General features: G+C 49.8%; 1 protein-coding gene across 4 annotated transcripts in view; it reads left to right on the top strand.

The window, feature by feature from the left end:
• The window catches only part of EGFR (epidermal growth factor receptor), a 196,197-nt gene extending 177,608 nt beyond the window's left edge, over nt 1-18,589 (top strand). For 3 of the 4 annotated variants that reach the window (XM_057731135.1, XM_057731138.1, XM_057731139.1), the window contains exons 21-28: nt 2,926-3,081; nt 3,863-3,938; nt 6,929-7,075; nt 8,493-8,590; nt 10,026-10,193; nt 10,572-10,619; nt 11,369-11,474; nt 12,086-18,589. In XM_057731135.1, the coding sequence (XP_057587118.1) occupies nt 2,926-3,081; nt 3,863-3,938; nt 6,929-7,075; nt 8,493-8,590; nt 10,026-10,193; nt 10,572-10,619; nt 11,369-11,474; nt 12,086-12,447 (1,161 nt within the window). In that variant the 3' untranslated portion in view covers nt 12,448-18,589. The remainder of the gene's footprint in view (nt 1-2,925; nt 3,082-3,862; nt 3,939-6,928; nt 7,076-8,492; nt 8,591-10,025; nt 10,194-10,571; nt 10,620-11,368; nt 11,475-12,085) is intronic. The other variant, XM_057731137.1, reaches the window with a different exon arrangement.
• The last annotated feature ends 483 nt before the right edge of the window (nt 18,590-19,072 follow it).

Raw genomic sequence — 19,072 nt, 5'->3', positions numbered from 1 at the left:
TTCCAGGAGGCCCCACGAGGCTTTCGCTGATATTGCTTCCTGAGGTCCTCTGTTGGATTCTGAGAGTTCACGAGCGATGTCAGGACTCTTATCTTTGGTGCTGGTTAAAGTATAACTCTTCTGGGCGCTGGGATGGCCTTTCAAACTGCCTATATTATATGGGGCAGAAACCAAGAAAAAGAGTTTTATCTAAGTTCAAATGAGTCTAATCTTGTCCCAAAAATTATCTCTGATTTAAGTCTCTCTGGCTGATTAGCTGTGTGCTCTAGGACATGTAAACTGCTCTTCTCTCCCCTTTCCCAAGCCTTCCCTGAAGACTGGTGTTCTGAGAAAACATTGTGATTTATCGCAGTTGCTCTGGTCCTTTAAAGATCTGAGGTGTCGCGGTGGGGGCATGGGGAGCTACGTCCCATTGTTAGATTCACATCCACCTGCCCTTGGACATGCTCAGCGGCACAGGGCCGAGATGCTGGGGTGTTGGGGGTACTGTTCGGGCATCCAAAGCAGTCTCTGGATCAGCAGGCAGCTTTACTTGGAAGCCCCAGCAGGAAATTAAGGACATGGTCCCAGTGGTGGCCTCAGAGCCCTTGGTGTCTGAAGCACCAGCCCGGCCTCTGGGCCCCTGGATCAGCAGACAAGGCGGTTCTGTGAGTGCCGGGCCTACTGACACCAGGAGAGGCTTCTTCGCATGTGTGTTTGAAAGGCCTGGCTCGGAACTGTTGGCTGCTATGATCACTCATTCATCCCTTCCTTCATTCATCTTCAACAAGCTTTTGTAAAAAAAAAAAAAAAAACTGTATCCAGTGTACCAGATTCTCTGTTAGGCATATAAAGAGGCAGAATGAATGTTCACGATGGTAGTTAAATGTAGCTGGAAATGCCCTCTGAAGTCCTCCTTGCAGGCTCAGTGAACCACAGGGAAGATGGATGCTGATATTAGGAGCCCCGTGGTGGGACAGAGGTGCCAGGGAGTAGGAAGTCCTCCTCGGTTTGGAAGCCCTGCCTCTCTCTCCCTCTCCACACTCCATCCCTAAGTAATGTAATGATTCCTAATCCGGAAGTGCTATTCCAGGGAAGCACCTGCCCGCTTCCTCTTGAGTAGACACAAGCCCATTTATTTCCCAGCACCTGAGACATCTTAGAAAGGGAAGTGTTTAAATCACACACCATCTTAAACATTCTGGAGCTTTCTAGACAATACAAAGGAATCATGGGAATCGGTCATTTTTTTCCCCCAAGAAAAGAAAACGCATTAAAGGCCTCAAAAATAGCCCTCAAAGACTAATTCCTGGTAGTGTCTTTTATAAGATCCTACTTTTCTGTGATGGCTAGTTTAACCCTAGAAAGAAAATTTTTCAAGTTCACTTTGATGTCACAAGTTAATTAATAATTTTTACCTAATATCTATGCAAAACGAAGCAAAGAGTTTGCTGGAAAATTTGGGATCTATCCTTATCTACAGATGTTCCCTGCATTTGCCCTGAAACGAAGAGAGCTACGTATGAAAAGCTCAAGGGTAAAGCAGAGTTGGTTGAGCCCATGCATTTCCATTTTGTGCCCTTCAAAAAGCATCTCTGTGGTGCCCGCCCTTCGCTGGAGAGTTCATGAGGGTCAGCTGTAAAGGATGCTGGACATGTGGTCCACCTCCCTGGCTGGAGAGAGGAGACGTGCCTTTGTGAGTAAGTGGGAGAGAGTGTGGTCCCAGCCACACAGGCCATGTGCAGGACTTGACCCTGTGCCTTCTCCTGCCTGCCGGTCTTGTCCGAGGGAGCTCGGCTCTGCTGGGCAGGCTTCAAGCCAGGAGTAGGGGCGGGAAGTGACCCCACCTGTCAGGGGAGGAAGGGCAGGTGACAAAGACGCCAAGGAGGCCGTGGACAAGGGCTGGAGGTGAGAGGGTCACAAAGTCAGCCCTTCATACCTGCAGTTCTCCACCTGCAGAATCAGCCAACTGTGGATCAGAAATATTTGGGAAGAAGATTCTATAAAGCTCCAAATCACAAAACTTGAATTTGCTGGGCACAGGCAACTGTTTACATTGTATTTACCACTGTTTACATTGTATGAGATGATTTAAAGTATGCAAGAGGATGTGTGTAGGTTACGTACAAATACTGCACCATTTTTTATAAGGGACTCGAATATCTATGGATTTTGGTTGGTGGGGGTGGCAGGGGGCAGGGGTCCTGGAATCAGTCTCATGGGTACCAAGGGGTGACGGTACATCTGAGGATTCACTGTGAGCCAGGCACTGTGCTAGGTGCTGCTCCAATATTCTTTCTCTTACAGCCTTGATTCTGATGACGGAAGTTAAGGGGGCAGCCAGGGAGGGGGTGGGAGTGGCGCCTTGTATCAATAAAAGCACCTATTCGGTATCCATGTGATTTCAATTTAAAAGAGAGAAAATAAAACAGGACAAAACCCTTCACTGGTAGTGAATGGTGTAAGACAGTCCAGGAAAGCGTGATGAGAGCCCGGGGTCCTGGGGAGGGGGCGCCCCAGAGGCGCTGGTGCAGGGAAGGTGAGGCCAGGCAGGTGGCGGCGGCCGTCCCACGCAGCAGCAGCGTGCAGCCAGGTGGCGGCCCGACAATGGGGCTCCTGCTCTGTCACCGCCTCTTCTACTTGTTCATCTGAGTTTGAAACTTGAGTTAACTGGATGGAGATGAGTTAGTAAGTCAGCGGCTAGTTATGTCTTCATTTCTTCGCCTTTTCATCTGCAGAGCAGATAGATGGTCACTAATGGTACCAGGGGCAAATCACTGTGTCCGTGGAGGGCAGTCCGCCCGCAGACAGGCTTCAGCTCAGAGGCTATTGCATACGTGACACTGAACCCTGTGCTGGGGCGCCCGCCCTCTCCCTGATCCCCGCTGTGCCCTCCAGGGGGGCCCGCGGAGCACCCACCCCTCACCACGTGGCCCTGTGTTTCAGGGCATGAACTACCTGGAAGACCGGCGCTTGGTGCACCGAGACCTGGCGGCCAGGAATGTGCTGGTAAAGACGCCCCAGCATGTCAAGATCACAGATTTCGGGCTGGCCAAGCTGCTGGGCGCCGAGGAGAAAGAGTACCATGCAGAAGGAGGCAAGGTAAGGGGTGCGCACTCCTGCCACCTGACTAGCTGACACAGGGGCCATTCTCAGGACCTTCTGGGTGAGGTCCCCACTGCCGCCGACACTTGGGTCTAGCCCGGCTCTTCTGGCAGTGCAGCCAGAGCTGCCTGGGGAGCAGGATTTGCTGGGAAAGTGAGTAAAGATGCTTCTGACAGCCAGAAGCCAGAGGCAGTAAACGCGAGTTCCGCTGCATCTCTAGGGGACCATTAGCCAAGGTGAGGCTTCAGCCTCCCACTCCAGGATGAAGCCCCTTCCCTGTGTTGTTCCAGTAGCTCCCGAGGCGCGCTGGTCATGGTGGAGTTGGCTTCTTCCTCCCAGATGGGCCTGGGACTCCTCCAGGGGGCTCTCCCAGCAGGGAGGGGTGCAGGCCTCCTGATAGGCCCTCCAGAACACTCTAGATCCGCTGCTCCTCTCTTCACTTTCACCCCGGCCTGCACGGCTCCAAGCAGCTGGCCCTGCAAACAGCCACAAACGCAGAGCACGACCGGGGCCCCCAGCTGCCAGCACGTGCACCCAGCTCAGCAGAATAGCCCGCCGACCAAAGGCCCTTCGCTCTGGGCCTAACAGAGGCCCTGTTCTCTGCCAGACTAAACCCCCTCCTCCTGCTGGGAAGGAGCACTGGGCCTGGGGTCGGGGTGGGGGCGGCCTGGCTTCCTTACCTCTGTTGCTTGTAATTTGTCCCGGTGTGATTTATTTTTTTTTTCAACAGAGGGAAGCTAACAGTTGTCTTATTACTTTTCTCTCTCATCATCCCAAGGTGCCTATCAAGTGGATGGCCTTGGAATCGATTTTACACCGCATTTATACCCACCAGAGTGATGTCTGGAGCTACGGTGAGTGGAAATCCTGCGGCTGATGAACCAGGGCTGAGGCTGTGCTGGCCCCTGTGTTGCTGATGTATGTGATACGCTCTGTCATCCAAGATGGTGACTAACAGTTACCTAATCATCGCTATCTGTCTATGATACTAGAGCATGAGAAAAAGGAAATTGAGTCTAACTGCCATACCACACGTCACTGGAGAGAACGGTGAGCTTGTCGGGAGAGCAGGTAATGGCAGGGAGAGAACTTGACCCTCGGAGACGCCTGTACCCGAGTCAAACCAAACGTGACCTCTTGCCCTGAATTGGAATTGAACCTAAGGAAGATGACAGATCAGATTTCATGGGGAAGAGTTTCCCGGTAGACAAATGTGGATTAACTCAGTGGCTTTTGTTTCATAGTCACAGCGGTCCTCTTCGTGTATCCGAGAGATTAGCTTCACAAAGTGCACTGTGAGGGCGTTTGTGGGGAAATCTGAGAGCTTCCAGCTCTCGTGAAGCCCATCTCATCAGGATGTGATTCTTTTTCCTCCAAGTCCCACGCAGCCCTGTGCCCCATCCTCTGACGAGCTTCCCTCTCCTCGGACACACTGTTCACGCTCTCCCTCGTTCTCTGCGCAGGGCCTTTCCTGAGCCCGCAAGGGCCTCGCCTTTCAGGAAAGCATTTCCACTGGCTCCCACCTGGGTCACAGCCGTTTGTCCTCCCTGTCACCCAAAATCGGCCCAGAGGTTGCAAAACACCTGATCCGCACTGAACTGTGAATTCTCAGCCTATCCCAGCTCTCAGAGCAACACAGGTGAAGGGGAGGGGCACCCACCTCCATAGAAACGTGTGTCTAGGGAGAGCAGTATCAAAAGGGATTTCCAAGAGGAATTTAGTCAATTATCACAAAAACAGAAGCATTCAGGATATCGTCCACTTAGCATTTCTTTCATAGCATTATTAACTTCCTAATGTTACAAATGCATTTTTAAAAATTTCAAGGGTCTTTGTCTCTTTTGCTATCATGTAAGCTTCACAAAGGCAGAGATCTTTGTGAATAAGTGAATTTTCATTTATACCTGTGAGCCGAGCTGCTCACAGTTAATGAACTAGAGAAGGGAATAAAGCTATTCTGATGCCTTGTTATTTTCAGTCATGTTCAAGAAGCATCTGCTCCCCAGGAGGGATGGGAAGACATGCTGCTCTTCCCATTTGTGGTCCTGCCCAGAGCCGTCATTGTCATTGTCATTGTCACCACACAGCCCAAGCCACCACCCCCACCCCCAGTGACACCAAGCACGGGTTCCCCCTGGGTCTTCTCTGGGCTTGTTTTGCACCCACTCATCTGCGCTTCAAACAGCAAGCAAAATGTATATTTTTTAAACTACAGTAGACGTTCGCTTCTCTGCTTAACACCCTTCTTTGGTTTTCCAAACATGTCCCAGATAAGACCTGAACCCCCCGCTGTGGTCAGTGGGAGCAGGAGTGGTCTGGTCCCCCTGCTTTTCCCAGCCGCCCTTGCCCTGTGTGCCCCCTCACAGCCCACGCTTGGGCCACGTTTGTCCAGTACATGAAGACTCTCGAACTCAGTGACTTAATCCCTTTGAATGATTACAGCTAGTGTCAGAAAGTCAGCATCACCACGGGGACGGTGCGTTCTTCATCTCAGTGGAAATCGTGTGGTCAGTGATTGTAACTGCTGCCCTTGGCAGTACACCAGCACTGTGACAACATGAACCTGAATTTTTGGTTTAACAAACATATTCTGTTACTCCACTCTCTAGGCTCCAGTCAAGGCAAACCATTTTAGTTAGGGACCTATATGTGTTCCAGTTTGGTATTGAAAAGAGAAAGAATTCATACCACCTTCCAGCCTCACTCATACCCCACAACCAGGTACACACGGCGCCGTTTTTCACCATTTGTTCCAAAACCTGAAATGCTTGCCTTCCCGCAGGAATTCATTGTGTGTGTTTAAATGCAATGTCTAAACCTCGTTAGAGGAGAATTAATCAACTTTAGAGATCTGGACATGAGATTTTCTTTCTTTCATCAAGTCCATCTTGACTCTGTGGTGGGAAGGACAAAAGAATCTATTTTCTTGACCCTGAACCACCGCTTTTCTTCATTCTTCAGTCTTGCATTCTGCATGTTAATTCAGGTCATTTGGCTTTGGAATGGCCTCTGGAAAATCTCTGCAGATCCCTGGTGATAGGCATTGAGAGGCCAATCTAAAGAAAAGGGGTCGTTAGACTAGTTGGAGATCCGGAAGCCCCCGGGGTTCCTGTGTCTGGTCCTTCCCTGTGTGGTCTGGGAACCCAGGCTCAGGCCCACTGGGCTTGTCGCTGGTGACACCAGGGGCACCTTGCAGTCCAGGTGGGGACCGTACTCCCCACAGCATTGGTGTTTCTCAAGCAGAGAATTCCATCAAGGGAGGCACGGAGACGGAAGTACCATCAGAACTTCGGGCTCGTCTTAAAAAACTGCAATTCCAAAATTACTCCAGCTTTGATTATTTGAATCATGATAATGGATTGATGTTGATGTTAAAAGTATGGGGCTTTTATACTCATCAAAAGGAACACAGGGGGTTTTACCTGCAAATTTTTGTTCTTTGGGAACAGTTTATAACCTTGTTGGTAAGTCGCTTGGGGCAGGTGACGTCTGAGTGTGTCACTTCCGCTCCACAGACCGTAACCCGTATGTTTCAGAGTGGTGGTGTTCCCTTTGCTGTTATTACTGAGGTTTCCTATTTATTGGCCACTTACTGTTTCCCTGGGATTGTCTGAACAGTGCACTTGTGTTATCTTGTTTGATCCTCGCAACCATCATATGAGACCGGTGCCGTCGTTACCCTACTTTACAGGGAGCTGAACTGAGCCTTCCAGCATCAAGCAAACAGCCCAAGGCCACAGAAACATGGGGTTTTAAACATTAGAAACAGTATGTCAACAGTGATGACTCGAGACAAGGTGCCATGAGTATTACTGACTCATAAAGCAAACCTTCTTCCTCTTAGGAGTCACCGTTTGGGAGTTGATGACCTTTGGGTCCAAGCCTTACGACGGAATCCCCGCGAGTGAGATCTCCACCGTCCTGGAGAAAGGAGAGCGCCTCCCACAGCCGCCCATCTGCACCATCGACGTCTACATGATCATGGTCAAGTGTGAGTGGCCCGCTGGACCTGGCCCTGAGCTGGGCTGCCCCGAACCAGATGCCCCAGCCCTCCCACTCCCTAAAGACGTGCTGTCACTCTCTGTAGGCAGGCACATCTGTAAGCAACCCCCCTAGACACTCTTCCAGATGCACTTGCCTGATGCACTGAACACTGTGAGCTGACGTTTGCCCATGTTTGCGAGCAAACAAGTAAAATCAAAGTCCTCCACAAGCCATCACACGAAAATATTCTTCTCCCTGAGTTGCTCAGTGAAAAAGCTGCCCCACATTTTGGAGCCTGTTACCAGAGAAACTGTTTTTCAATGCCTAACAATGAGTAACCACGTGAGCTTAATAGAATCAATATTTCCGTCTTGACCTAAACCTTTCAGATAGTGGATTTCTGTGAGGCCTTCCTCAGTGTAGCAAGTAAACATTTTAATCCCAGGAAGGGTATGTAGCTTGACTGAGACACCACTCCACCCTCAGAGTCACAAATTCAGTGGGCTCTGGGGGTAACATTACATGTGTGATGGGCATTTATATGGAAGGTAGCACAGGGAGATGTGCTAGAGCCACATTAATGTACATATTGAGCCTTTCTGAACTTCAGACCACAGAGTTAATCAATTCTAACTTCCTTGCTTCAGGTTGAGGAAGCTGGGATCCAGAGAGGTTACATGATTATCCGTCTAAGGTCACATAGCAGTCTGGCCTAAAATAGCTTGACCTCCTGCTGATAGAAAATAAATATGAACCCTCAGGAGCATGAGTGTTTCCAGTCAGTAGCCGTTCCTCCAGCATGTTAAATCTGGACTTGGATCGCTGTGTACTCAGATGCACTGGCATGGTTGACAGACGTATCCTCCCACAGAAGGCACTGAAGCATCCCTGTCACGTGAATGTGTGATTGCTGAGTGTGTAATACAGTGAAAGCACCAGGGTATGGAGTTCCCAAACCCCGAGGTTCTTAAGAAAGACCCTAATTTCCCCTAAACTGAATCTGGTTTCCAGCTTACTAGGCTGCTGAGTGCACACAGAGGAGGGTGAATGCCAAGTGAGGACTTCCCTGAGAGGCTGGTCCCAGGGCTGTCCACGGTCAGAGCGATTCACAGAAAGCGATGCATATTATATGGCTACTGGGTCACTAAAGGTGATGACACCAGAATGCTGGCCCTCAGAAGGGGAGGTGCAGAAAATGAGAGCATGTTATTGCCATTCTGACTCAAATCTGTGATGTCACCATGGTCTTTAAACAGTAATCAGTGCTGGTTTGCCAAGACTGAGATACCTGTCGCAAAGATTAGGTTCCGTCCTCGTTTATTTGTCTAAAAGAATCTCACCATAAATGCTTTCTTTCAACGATGCCATCTTTATCACTTCTTTCAAGGTTCTACTTGTGCTGACGTCCCTCTTTCTTTCCCCAGGCTGGATGATAGATGCAGACAGTCGCCCAAAGTTCCGCGAGTTGATCATTGAATTCTCCAAAATGGCCCGAGACCCCCAGCGCTACCTTGTCATCCAGGTACCAGATCACAGTCTGCACACCCACTGGGATCTTAAACATCACCGCGGCTCCGTCCTGTGCCGGCACAGCCTCCCCGTCTCCCGGGTCACACCGTTAAACCTCAGTGCAGTAGAGCAAACACAGGCCAGGTTGTGGACGAAGTGGAGCTCACTGAGGGGTCCCCAACTCCATCTGCCATCCCTGTGAGCCCCCACACACTTGGCTTCCCATCATTTCACGGTCTCCTTAGCCGAAGCCTTATGTTGGTCTCATGCAGAACCAGGGCTTTGCTGTCGGGCAGACCTGGCTTCAGATCCCTGACTCTCCACTTACGACGTTAGGTTAACAAAACCAAGCTCACAGAGCTGTTGTAAAGATTCAGTGAAATAATATATGCAAAATACGTTGCAAAGCACCTAAAGGTTCTGCCCAGCGATTCCAGGGTGTGTGTGTTGCGGGGAGGGTCCCCACGCCACCAAGCAAGCAATTCTCCAGCACCAGCTGGGTGTCCTGCAGTGCAGCTCAGGCTGACACTGTCCCCCTAGAGACGGCGGCAGATCCCACAGTCCTCCGAGGCCGCACCCCCTCCCCCCATCCCAGATGCCAGTCCCAAGTCCGGGGTGTGACCTGCACTTCTTCCCACGAGCCTCTCCTTGGGTTCCGTTAATTTGCTAGAGTGGCTCTGAGAACTCAGGAGATCTTTTTACTCACTAGATCACTGGTTTATTATAAAAGGATGTAACTCAGGCACGTCCAGACACAGGAGATGCACAGGGCAAGGTATGGGGGAAGGGCACAGGTTCCATGCTCTCTGGCGGCACCGCTCTCCCCAGATCTGCAGGGGTTCACCACCCCGAAGCTCTCCAAACCCTGTCCTTTTGGGGTTTTATGCAGGCTTCATCGCATAGGCATGATTAAATCATGGGCTATTGGCAATAGATTCCACCCCTAGTTCCCCTTCCCCTCCCTGAAGGTCAGGGGTGAGACGGCAAGTTCCAACCCTCTGATCACACGGCTGGCTCCACTGGCCTCCAGCCCCCATCTTTAGGTGCTTCCAAAAGTCTCCTCATTAACATGAGAGACACATAGGGAATTCCGAGGGTTCAGGAGCTCTGTGGCAGGAGCAGGGATGAACACCAAATGTGCATTTCTTGTTGTTCCCAGCTCAGCGCTCAGCAAAACCTGTGGCCTCGACCCCTCCTCATTCCTCCTGAGCTGTTTGCGTTTCCTTTGAGGACTTTGAGATCTCAGGAAATTTTCACTGTTTTAATTGCAGGCGGGGGGCAGGGAGGAAAGAGGAGCTGTACTTCACAGAGCCAAGCAGGGGGGTATTGAGGGAGTGTATTAGAACTAAACATGCAAGGACCTGCTGACAGCAGACCCACCTCGATAGCCAGGTGGTGGAACAGCAGCTCTTTGGACCTTTCTAATGGTCTCACAATCTCTGTGCCAGGGGGACGAGAGGATGCATTTGCCAAGCCCGACGGACTCCAACTTCTACCGCGCCCTGATGGAGGAAGAGGACATGGAGGACGTCGTGGACGCTGACGAGTACCTCATCCCGCAGCAGGGCTTCTTCCACAGCCCCGCCACCTCCCGGACGCCCCTCCTCAGCTCTCTGGTACCCAAGTCACTCTTGCTCAAGCTCTGCCTCCTGGTGTGAACAGACTGAGTTTTAGAGAAAAAGGATACCCATCTTGGGGAACTCACGTAGAGGCAAAGCAGTAAACGTTAACCAGAGGGTAAAGCCAAAATCAGAATGAATCAAGTCAGTGTGCTCATTATCTTATTGCATGGCAACAACTGGCTCATAATCTTTTTTGCTCCACGAAGGAACAGAGTTAAATCTGAACTACACCTAGTTTTTCTAAAGCTCATGAGTCAAGACCAAATCAAGCCCCTTTAACTGTACCCACTCCCTGAGGCACCCCCACGTCCTGCTCTCATGGGGGCAGGTAAGTGTCCCCGTTCACCATAAACAGCTGTGCTTCTTTTTCAGAGCGCCACCAGCAACACTCCCACTGTGGCTTGCGTCGATAGAAACGGGGTAGGTGTCAACACCTATAAACCAGAATTAAACAACAGCTGTGTACCATGGCTCTGTTAGGCATAAAACAAAATGCCCACCTTAACCCAAACAATTGTGATTTTGCTTCCTGTATTATTTGATCCTTACCCTAAAGGCCAGAAGTTAGCTATCACTTATCAAAGTGCTGTTGAACATACAGTTCATGGACCAGTAGCATCATGCAGTTGACGGACCTGGCAGTTTGTTAGAAATGCAGGCTGTTGGGCCAGCACCCCAGACCTACTGACGCGGGATCTGCAGGGAGGGGGCCCGGCCGTCTGTGTCTGAGCCCGCCTTCCAGGTGATGCTGATGTTCTGTGTGTGAAGCCTTGATGAGACCCACACTTACCAATGTAGAAGCCACTAGCCACACGTGGCTGCTTAAATTTAAATGTTCAAGTATGAAAGTTAAATAAAATTTAAAATTCAGTTCCTCACCCATGTGGCTAGTAGCTCCCATGTGGAAGAGCACAGATTACAGAACATGGCTGTCACTGCAGAAAGCCCTGCTGGACAGCCCTGGCCAGGGCCGTGCCCCTTGCCCTGTGGTCTGTGGGTCAGCAGCGTGGCCACCACTTGTGGCTGATGTGGTTAGAAGTGCAGAATCTCAGGTCCTCTCCCAGACTTCCTGAATCAGAGTCTGCGTGTTAACGAGCTGTCGGGTGATCTTGGTCCCTGGAGAAGTGCACAGCGCTGGCTGGAGTAACCTTGCCTAATCTCCTCCCCAGCAGAGCTTTCCCCTCAAGGAAGACAGCTTCATGCAGCGGTACAGCTCGGATCCCACTGGCACCTTGACCGAGGACAGCATAGAAGACGCGTTCCTCCCAGCGCCTGGTGAGTGCCTCGCTCTGGAAGCAGTCATGCTCCTTGGCCTCCGTCCCCGGTGCCCGGGCCAGCCGCTTCCTTTGAGCTGGTCCATGGCAAACGTGCAGACACAATGAAGGGAGGAAGAGGCCGATCAGTTAGAAGACGACTAGGCGTGCACATGGGTCTCTGAGGGGCTCAAGCCTTGTCCAGGTTGTCTTTAGAATGAATCTGCAGATTTTCCAGAATTTGAAGCAAACAATAAAGATATACATGTGTGAGTGTGTGAGTGTGTGTGAGAGAGAGACAGACTTGATCCCTGTTCTCTCTCCTGGCTCCATTCTTGGCCAACTTGTATTTCCCTAATCTAAGCTTTATCTGCAGACCCCACCTGCACGCACACACACACACCTCAAAAGAGGCTGTCCTCTGAGAACTTTAAGTTGGAGAAAGATAAATGTGCCATTGCTTTGAGAAGTACAGGAAAGAACACTATTTTAGCAAAAGAGTCATCTCCCAGGCTTCCCTGCTTCCGTCGCCTAATGCCTCATTGAAGAATAGTCACAGGGTTCAGAATGAGCTGTGGAACCCTGCTTGGGATGACACTTTGCTGATTACATCTGATTTCTTTTCCATTTCAGAATACGTAAACCAGTCTATTCCAAAGAGGCCCGCGGGCTCTGTCCAGAACCCCGTCTATCACAATCAGCCTCTAAACCCGGCTCCGGGCAGAGACCCTCTCTACCAGAATTCCCACAGCACTGCCGTGGACAACCCCGAGTATCTCAACACCACCCATCCCACCTGCGTCAACGGCGCGCTTGACGGCCCTGCCTTCTGGGTGCAGAAAGGCAGTCATCAGATTAGCCTGGACAACCCTGACTACCAGCAGGCCTTCTTTCCCAAGGAAGCCAAGTCAAATGGCATCTTTAAGGGTCCTGCAGCTGAAAATGCAGAATACCTGAGGGCAGCACCAGCAGGCAGTGACCTTACTGGGGCCTGACCATGGAGGACGGCCTCAGCCCTAAAGATTCCAGCCCCTACAGCCCCGAGGACCAAGCCACGGCAGCTACTCAGTCCTGAGAGCCACGCCCACGTGAACTCTGGGACCCGTGGACTGGTGTGGCCGTATCTGCCCTGATCAACCCATCCTTCAACCAAGAAGTGCCCCCGACTCGGATGCACGTTGGGACATTGCAGGGACATTCCTTTGTCTTCAAACTGTGAGGCTTCCCCAAAAGGCATCTGGAAAGAATGGTGTCCATTTGGGCAGAAGCTCACCTTTCGATGAGGTATATTTGAAAAACACTAAATCTGCTTAAGGAGTTTTCTTGCTTGGGGACCTCTGGGGTTTTTAATTGTCATTGATTTTGCTTTTCATGGGCTTTTCCAATGAGGAAAAAGCTTGTAGCACCTGTGGTACTGAGTTGACCCACGCCCGCCTGTGACCAAGAAGCAGGGGCCAGTCTTCCAGCCAACACTTGATTCCATTGGCTCTGCTTGGAGACTCTTCCAGTGCAAGACCGTTGAATAACCAGCCAGTCATCCGGGTCCTAAGCAGGCCCGACTGGTACTATATCATCACGGCAGGTGCAAGAGGATAAGCCACTTTGAACTCTTCCTGGGCCAGGAAGAAGCAGAGGGGGTAGAATTCTTCCTCAGACTTCCTTTTATATAAATGTCTCCGTGGTACTTACTCTCCATTGGTTGACCAGTGTTTTCTAATTATAAGTATTAGATTTGTTTATTTTCCATTCCATTGTTTTGAAATTCAGTCTGGATTCCGGTCAGCAAGAGGAGATGCCAGCCAGGACCAGATCATATTCGATTCATCAGCATTCAGACCAGTTGCCTTTAACTGAGATGGAATAACAGTGCAAAAAGGAACAAATCCCCCAAATCTGAGTCTCAGAGGAAATATATCGAGTCCTTTGGGGGTCGGGGACAGGCATATATCGAGAGACTGCAAAAATGAAGCTGCTCTTAACTCTTTTAACTTCCTCCCAGCAAAAAAAACAAAAAAAATTGTTTCGTCTACTCATGGAAGATAATTTTCTTTTTATTTTACTTCAAGGGTTTTTTACTCAAAGGGTACTTTGCTTCTCACTAGTAAGCTGCCCCCAAAGGCCCCCCCTTGCCCTTGGTGAGCTGAAGGTCCAGGCTCTGGGGCAGCTCTGCAGGAACGTCTAGCCCTCACCTCTGCCGGCACATTTTAGAATAGAGACAGCATTATGTGTTGTATGGAATTCAGGTGGTAAATATGAACTTTGACTTTGAGATTGACGATAGTGCCTTCGTAACATTCGTAGGCACGTGAGAAGGAGGAAACAATTTCCCCTTAAAAATAACTCCCTGTAATTGGAGGACCCGCTACTGAGGGCAGCAGCATTTTCTCACCCATGTCCTCACACCCTGATGGGTAACACAGTTCTTTGTAGACAGTGTTATAAACACCCATCTCAGCCAGGAAGAAATGGTTCAGGCAGTGTTTCCAGCCTACGGTTTTGTTCAGCCACCACCAACCCCAGCCCACCCACATGATCTTCCTCTAGCTCGTATTTATTGACTCAGATGCATCAGAGCCCCACAGTTCTGTTACCAGAGTATTTTATTTTATCCAGTTCAATTCCATCACATCGTATTCTAAATACCCTTTAACACCTTGCCAGCCTGGCATAGGTACTAAAGATAAAAAAAAATAGATAAAACAATCCGTGGTCCCACGAAATTCACAATTTGGCGAAGAAAACGGACTCCCAAGTACTCACCATAAAACGATATGACAGATGCCAGACAAGACGGGTCTGCCCAGCACTGTGACAGCACAGAACGGGGAGGGTAAGGGGGACCCAGCCCTGGAGGAGCTGTGGTCGAGTCCGGTTAAAAGACCCCCAGGGGCATCAGCCACCAGGAAGTGGAAAGTGCATTCCCAGCAGAGGGAGCCCGGCCACAAAAGCATCCGCCAGAGGAACCACTCCTGCGGCAGGTTTACAGGCACAGCTGCCCCTTCCGGCCGGGGAGTTAGGCCCGCCGCGTTCCCCAAGTGCCCTTTGGGTCCGTCCCCACTGGGGATTGGAAAATGATTCGAGGACAGATTAAACAACATTTCTAAGAATCTGCAATTTTATGTCCTTGTCAGTGACCCACTTTCATTATTTATTCACCTCAGAACATAAATACTTCAGCCTGGTAATTATCCAGCACTGGGAAACAGAATGACTCACATTCTGCTGTCACTGATTTGTCAGGAAACAGGTGATGAGGGAGGACCACGACATGCTGGTCCAATCGTAGCAGTAAAATCCTAGTATTTTTGTAATTTGAACTATTTTACTAGACCATAATAAAACAGCAAGAACTATTCAAGCTTTTTCTTCTTTGTATTTCCTGCATGACATCTAGTTGCTAGGTTCTCTTAAAGACTGTGTTTCCCAAAATGTTCTCACTGTGTCTGTTCAGGGAAGTGCAGGGGGTCCTGTAAACGCTTCAGAGCCCAAGAGAGCAGAGCCTGAGTCCAGCCCGGGGGTCCCACGGATGGTCAGGATAGGGGCCCCCAGGGCTCCAGGATTCCCACATCGTGGCTCTAACTGGCCAGATCTCAAAGTTTAACCCTCAGCCTCTTTGGTTCCTCCTAGCTGACACCAGGCCCTGAGGCCCTGCAGAGAGCCCGTCTGCTGTCTCCTCCTCAGCCAGCACCTGGAACCTTTCCCCACGGCCCAGCCCCAGACAAGGCCTTTGGAGACAGAACAGGGGAAAGTAAGAGAGGCTAACATTTACAGCTGACCCTTGAACAACATGGGTGGGGATCCACATGGACGTGCATTTTTTCAATCGTGAACACGACAGTACGACACGAGCCCCAGCTGGCTCAATCCTTGGATGAACAACCAGAAGCTCCAGAGAGCCGACTTGGTCAAGGTACAGGGGGGTCCACTGCTCAGAGGGTCAGCGCCCCAACCTGAGTCATTCCAGGGTCAGCTGTCCAGTGGGCCTCACATACATCTCCCCACAGAATCTTGGAGGAGTCCCTGTTGTCACACGCTACGAAAAATAGTTCTGTCACCTCAGCAAGACAGAGCTGCATCTTCCAAACTCTAAATTTACTCTGAGTCCAGGCTGCCCCTGATTTTATTTTTTTTTTAAGAACTTTTATTGAGATACAATTGATGTCACTGATTTTATAATGAGGAGCACAGGGGAGGCGGCAGCTCGCGCCCCAGTTGAGGACAAGGCTTAGGTATGTGTTGCACATCCTTAATTTCGAGCTTTAGCTTTCCCCCGCCTGAACTGCAGACACACATGAACTGTGAATGGCAGAAGCACAAAGACAGCGGTCCCCAGGCTGGCTGCCTTTGTGAATCTCCTGAGTCCCAACGGAAAAGAGTCTGAATTTGTCTCTGGTGCAGCCCGGGCCCAGGGATTTTCAGAGCTCCCCCCCGACCCCCGGGTGACTCTGATGAGCACCCAAGTTTGGGGAACAGCCGTGTGAAGGAAAGGCTTTGCAGGGGAGAGCTGGCCTTGGGCTGACAGCCTCCTGCTGCTGGCGCACTCGGCACCCGCCTGGGGCCACACTCGTGAAGGACGAGGCTCTTGGGTTCCAGTGACTCACGGTTCTCATCGTCACTGCCCACAAGGACCGCCTGTGAGTGCCAAAGGACGGATTTCCTGGGAATTCCAGGGGCCCCCCCATGCGATCCTAATGGACAACCAGAGTTGAAATGCTCACGTCTAAAGTCACCTTCCCTTGGACAAGCCTACGTGTCTACACCGTGTCCCCCAAGCCAGGGCAGAATCAGACTGTGTGTGTGGAAGAGATTCCTGAGGCAGGGCCAGAACGACCACAGACCCTGGGGTGCCTGGAGACTCGGCTGCTGGGGGCCATTCCCAAGCCTCTAATTTCTTGTCACCAGCCGCTAACTCATCCTGCAAGTGGCAAATCCCCAAATCTGAGCCTTGAGAAAGCCCTGGACAGTTTTGTTTTCTAGGAAGTATTAGAACATCCATCCACTGTTGCAGAAAATGAGCTGCTCACCCAAAGTGATAGCTGTTGAAATTGCCCTTAACCTCTACTCTGCATTTCTTTGTTCGTGATGAACACATTATTACAAAATAATGATCTTTGTTTTATCCTTGCTGGAGCTGTAAAACCTTACTGACTAGAAACCCCTGCCTCTGTCACCCATCACATCAGCTGTATCAGGGGCACACATTTTTATACTATTAAAGACACATTCCAACAAGATTTTTAAATGTAAGTCTATTTTTGTAACTTTTTTGAGCACTGAACTTTGTAAGGTATATTTATAGGAAAACGCATTTTTCTACTAAAGGAAACAGTTTACTTTAGAAAGACTGCAAGAGAATCAGAATTTGAAACTGAAATTTTTGTTTAAAGGGATTTAACTGAATCAATAGAACATTCTCTTCTCTCATAAAAAGGCACAGCGTCACTGCAGAGCTAGGCTAGGCCGTTGTCCTGATGAAGAGGAGACTCTTTATATTTATAAAATGAGAAAAGGGTAGAAAGCACATTTAGTTTCTCGGTCTGAAGCAGGTTTGTTGGACTCCGGGGCAATTCAGTGGGAAAGAATCGCAGTTACAACTAATAGACAACTTCAGCTGCACGCCGTCCTCCACTCGTCTGCCCAGGGGACCCTGTGATTGAAAGAAAAACAATAACAGAGCTCTTTGTTGGTTTCTATGCCCCAATCTGACTTTGATGCAAATTATTTTATTTTTGTGTTTACAATCGATACGCATTTACAACATAGACCAGAAATACCTGCAGAGCCCTAATAAGGTTTAGCATCTTTGACAAACACCAACAGCGGTCTTCCAAACCAAGCACAGCCACCCTAGCGAGGAGGTTCCCAACCCCGGCTGCACAGTGAAATCAAGGCGAGGGGAGGGGGGGAGCTCTTGAAAATCCTAAGGCCCAGCTGTGCTTCAGGCCAGTGAAACCCAGGATTTCTATACTTCATAAAGTTCCTAAAAGCATCCTGATGTACAGCCAAGGCTGAGAACCACCAGCCTAGGGATTAGCCACAGGTGTGTGGACTTGCAGGCAGATTCTGCAGGTGTAGGCACCTGAGGACTGAGAGAACTCCAAGCACAAAGACCCCAGCGAGCATCGCCGAGTGTCCGGAAGCTGGATGGACGGGGAGAGTCCAGGGCTCGCGCCCAAGCACTAGAGGGGAGAAGGTTAAACCAATCAATGGACAGGAAGTACGGACAGATGCCTTTTCTCCACGTCCTCCGTAAAAGGAGGCCTGGTAGTGAGCATCCTTGCTGCCTGTGTGGCCAGCGGGCTGCCCTGCCTTCAGCCGCTGTGCAGCTGTCATGGCCCAAGGAGAAAGGAAACGCAGACCCTGCAGTTAGTCCCAAAGGGAGATGGCAAGGAGATCACATGAGTAGCTGGATGGCGTTTATAAAAAAAAAGAGCCAACAAGAGGATTCTTGCTTTAAGAAACACGCTTTATATTTTTTTATATATTATATCTGGGATTAAAAACTGAAGCAATTAGTGCTATTTTCTCTTACACAAGCACAGAACGCCCTCCGAGGTTACAAATTCCTGTCTGAATTGCCCACAGAAGTACTAAAAATCCCCACCCCATCACCTGGTAGATAAAACGATACATTTTAAGGTGCATTTACTTATTTTTCTTTTAAAGAAACCCTTTTGACTTAATTTGACTACAGAGTAATCTTGCTGTATAACATAGACTCTTGGAAACAAAGACACACCACAAATCTGATGACTGATATTAGAGGTGACGATGTAACTGATTAGCCTCAGACAGCAATAACTTCGTTCTGAAACAAGCAAGCAATAGCTTTCATAGCCTCTGTACATGGTACATTTTAACATTATAAAGTTTTGCTGTGATGAAAGCAATATTTGTACAAACGGAAAGCAAGATTCTCTTTTCTGTGGTTTACACTGTTGACCAAAACATGTTGACTGTATATGGAGTATTAAAAAATTAGATGTATACTATTCATTGTTCCGTACTCATAAGTACCTTATAAAAAATAATATTGCATCCTTGTTAACAATGCAGCGTTGATATTAATCATATCTGACCAACTGTAGATGTTCTTTCCTGACAACTTTTTAAGGTTAATTAATAAACTTTATTTTTAGAGCCGTTTTACTTTCAAACACTGCAAAACTGAGGAGAAATTATGGAGAGGTACCCTCTGCCCCCCCAGGGGCCCCCGCTCCCGCCGTCCACACCGCAGGGCCTGACACGCTTCGGTGAGTGGAGCGTTCCTGAGCGTGAGCGGGTCCGTCTCAGCGCCTTGCTGTGCAGGACACACCGCCCAAGATCTCCCCTTCCCAGCTCCCCTGCCTAGTCTGTCCTCCTTCCAGAGCCGAGGAGAGGGGATGCTATAGCAAGGTTGTGCTTCCTCAGGACACCAGCCGTTTGTCATAAACACAAAGTCAGAGCTTCGACAGACCACAGCCTGGTGCTCAGGCCTCGAGCCCAGCTGCTCCATCTCTGTCCCCATCAACACCCCCCACTGCCCACGGGGAAGACCTGCCCCCACCCCCACCCCTGGGCCTGTGCAGGGGCCCCATCCCAGCTGAGCCATTTCCTCACTCACCCATCAAGGAAACCACT

The sequence above is a fragment of the Hippopotamus amphibius genome, chromosome 4, assembly GCF_030028045.1.
Source record: "Hippopotamus amphibius kiboko isolate mHipAmp2 chromosome 4, mHipAmp2.hap2, whole genome shotgun sequence".
Lineage (NCBI taxonomy): Eukaryota > Metazoa > Chordata > Mammalia > Artiodactyla > Hippopotamidae > Hippopotamus > Hippopotamus amphibius.
Note: the sequence above shows the minus strand (reverse complement) of the source record. Positions and strands in the feature narration are given on the sequence as shown.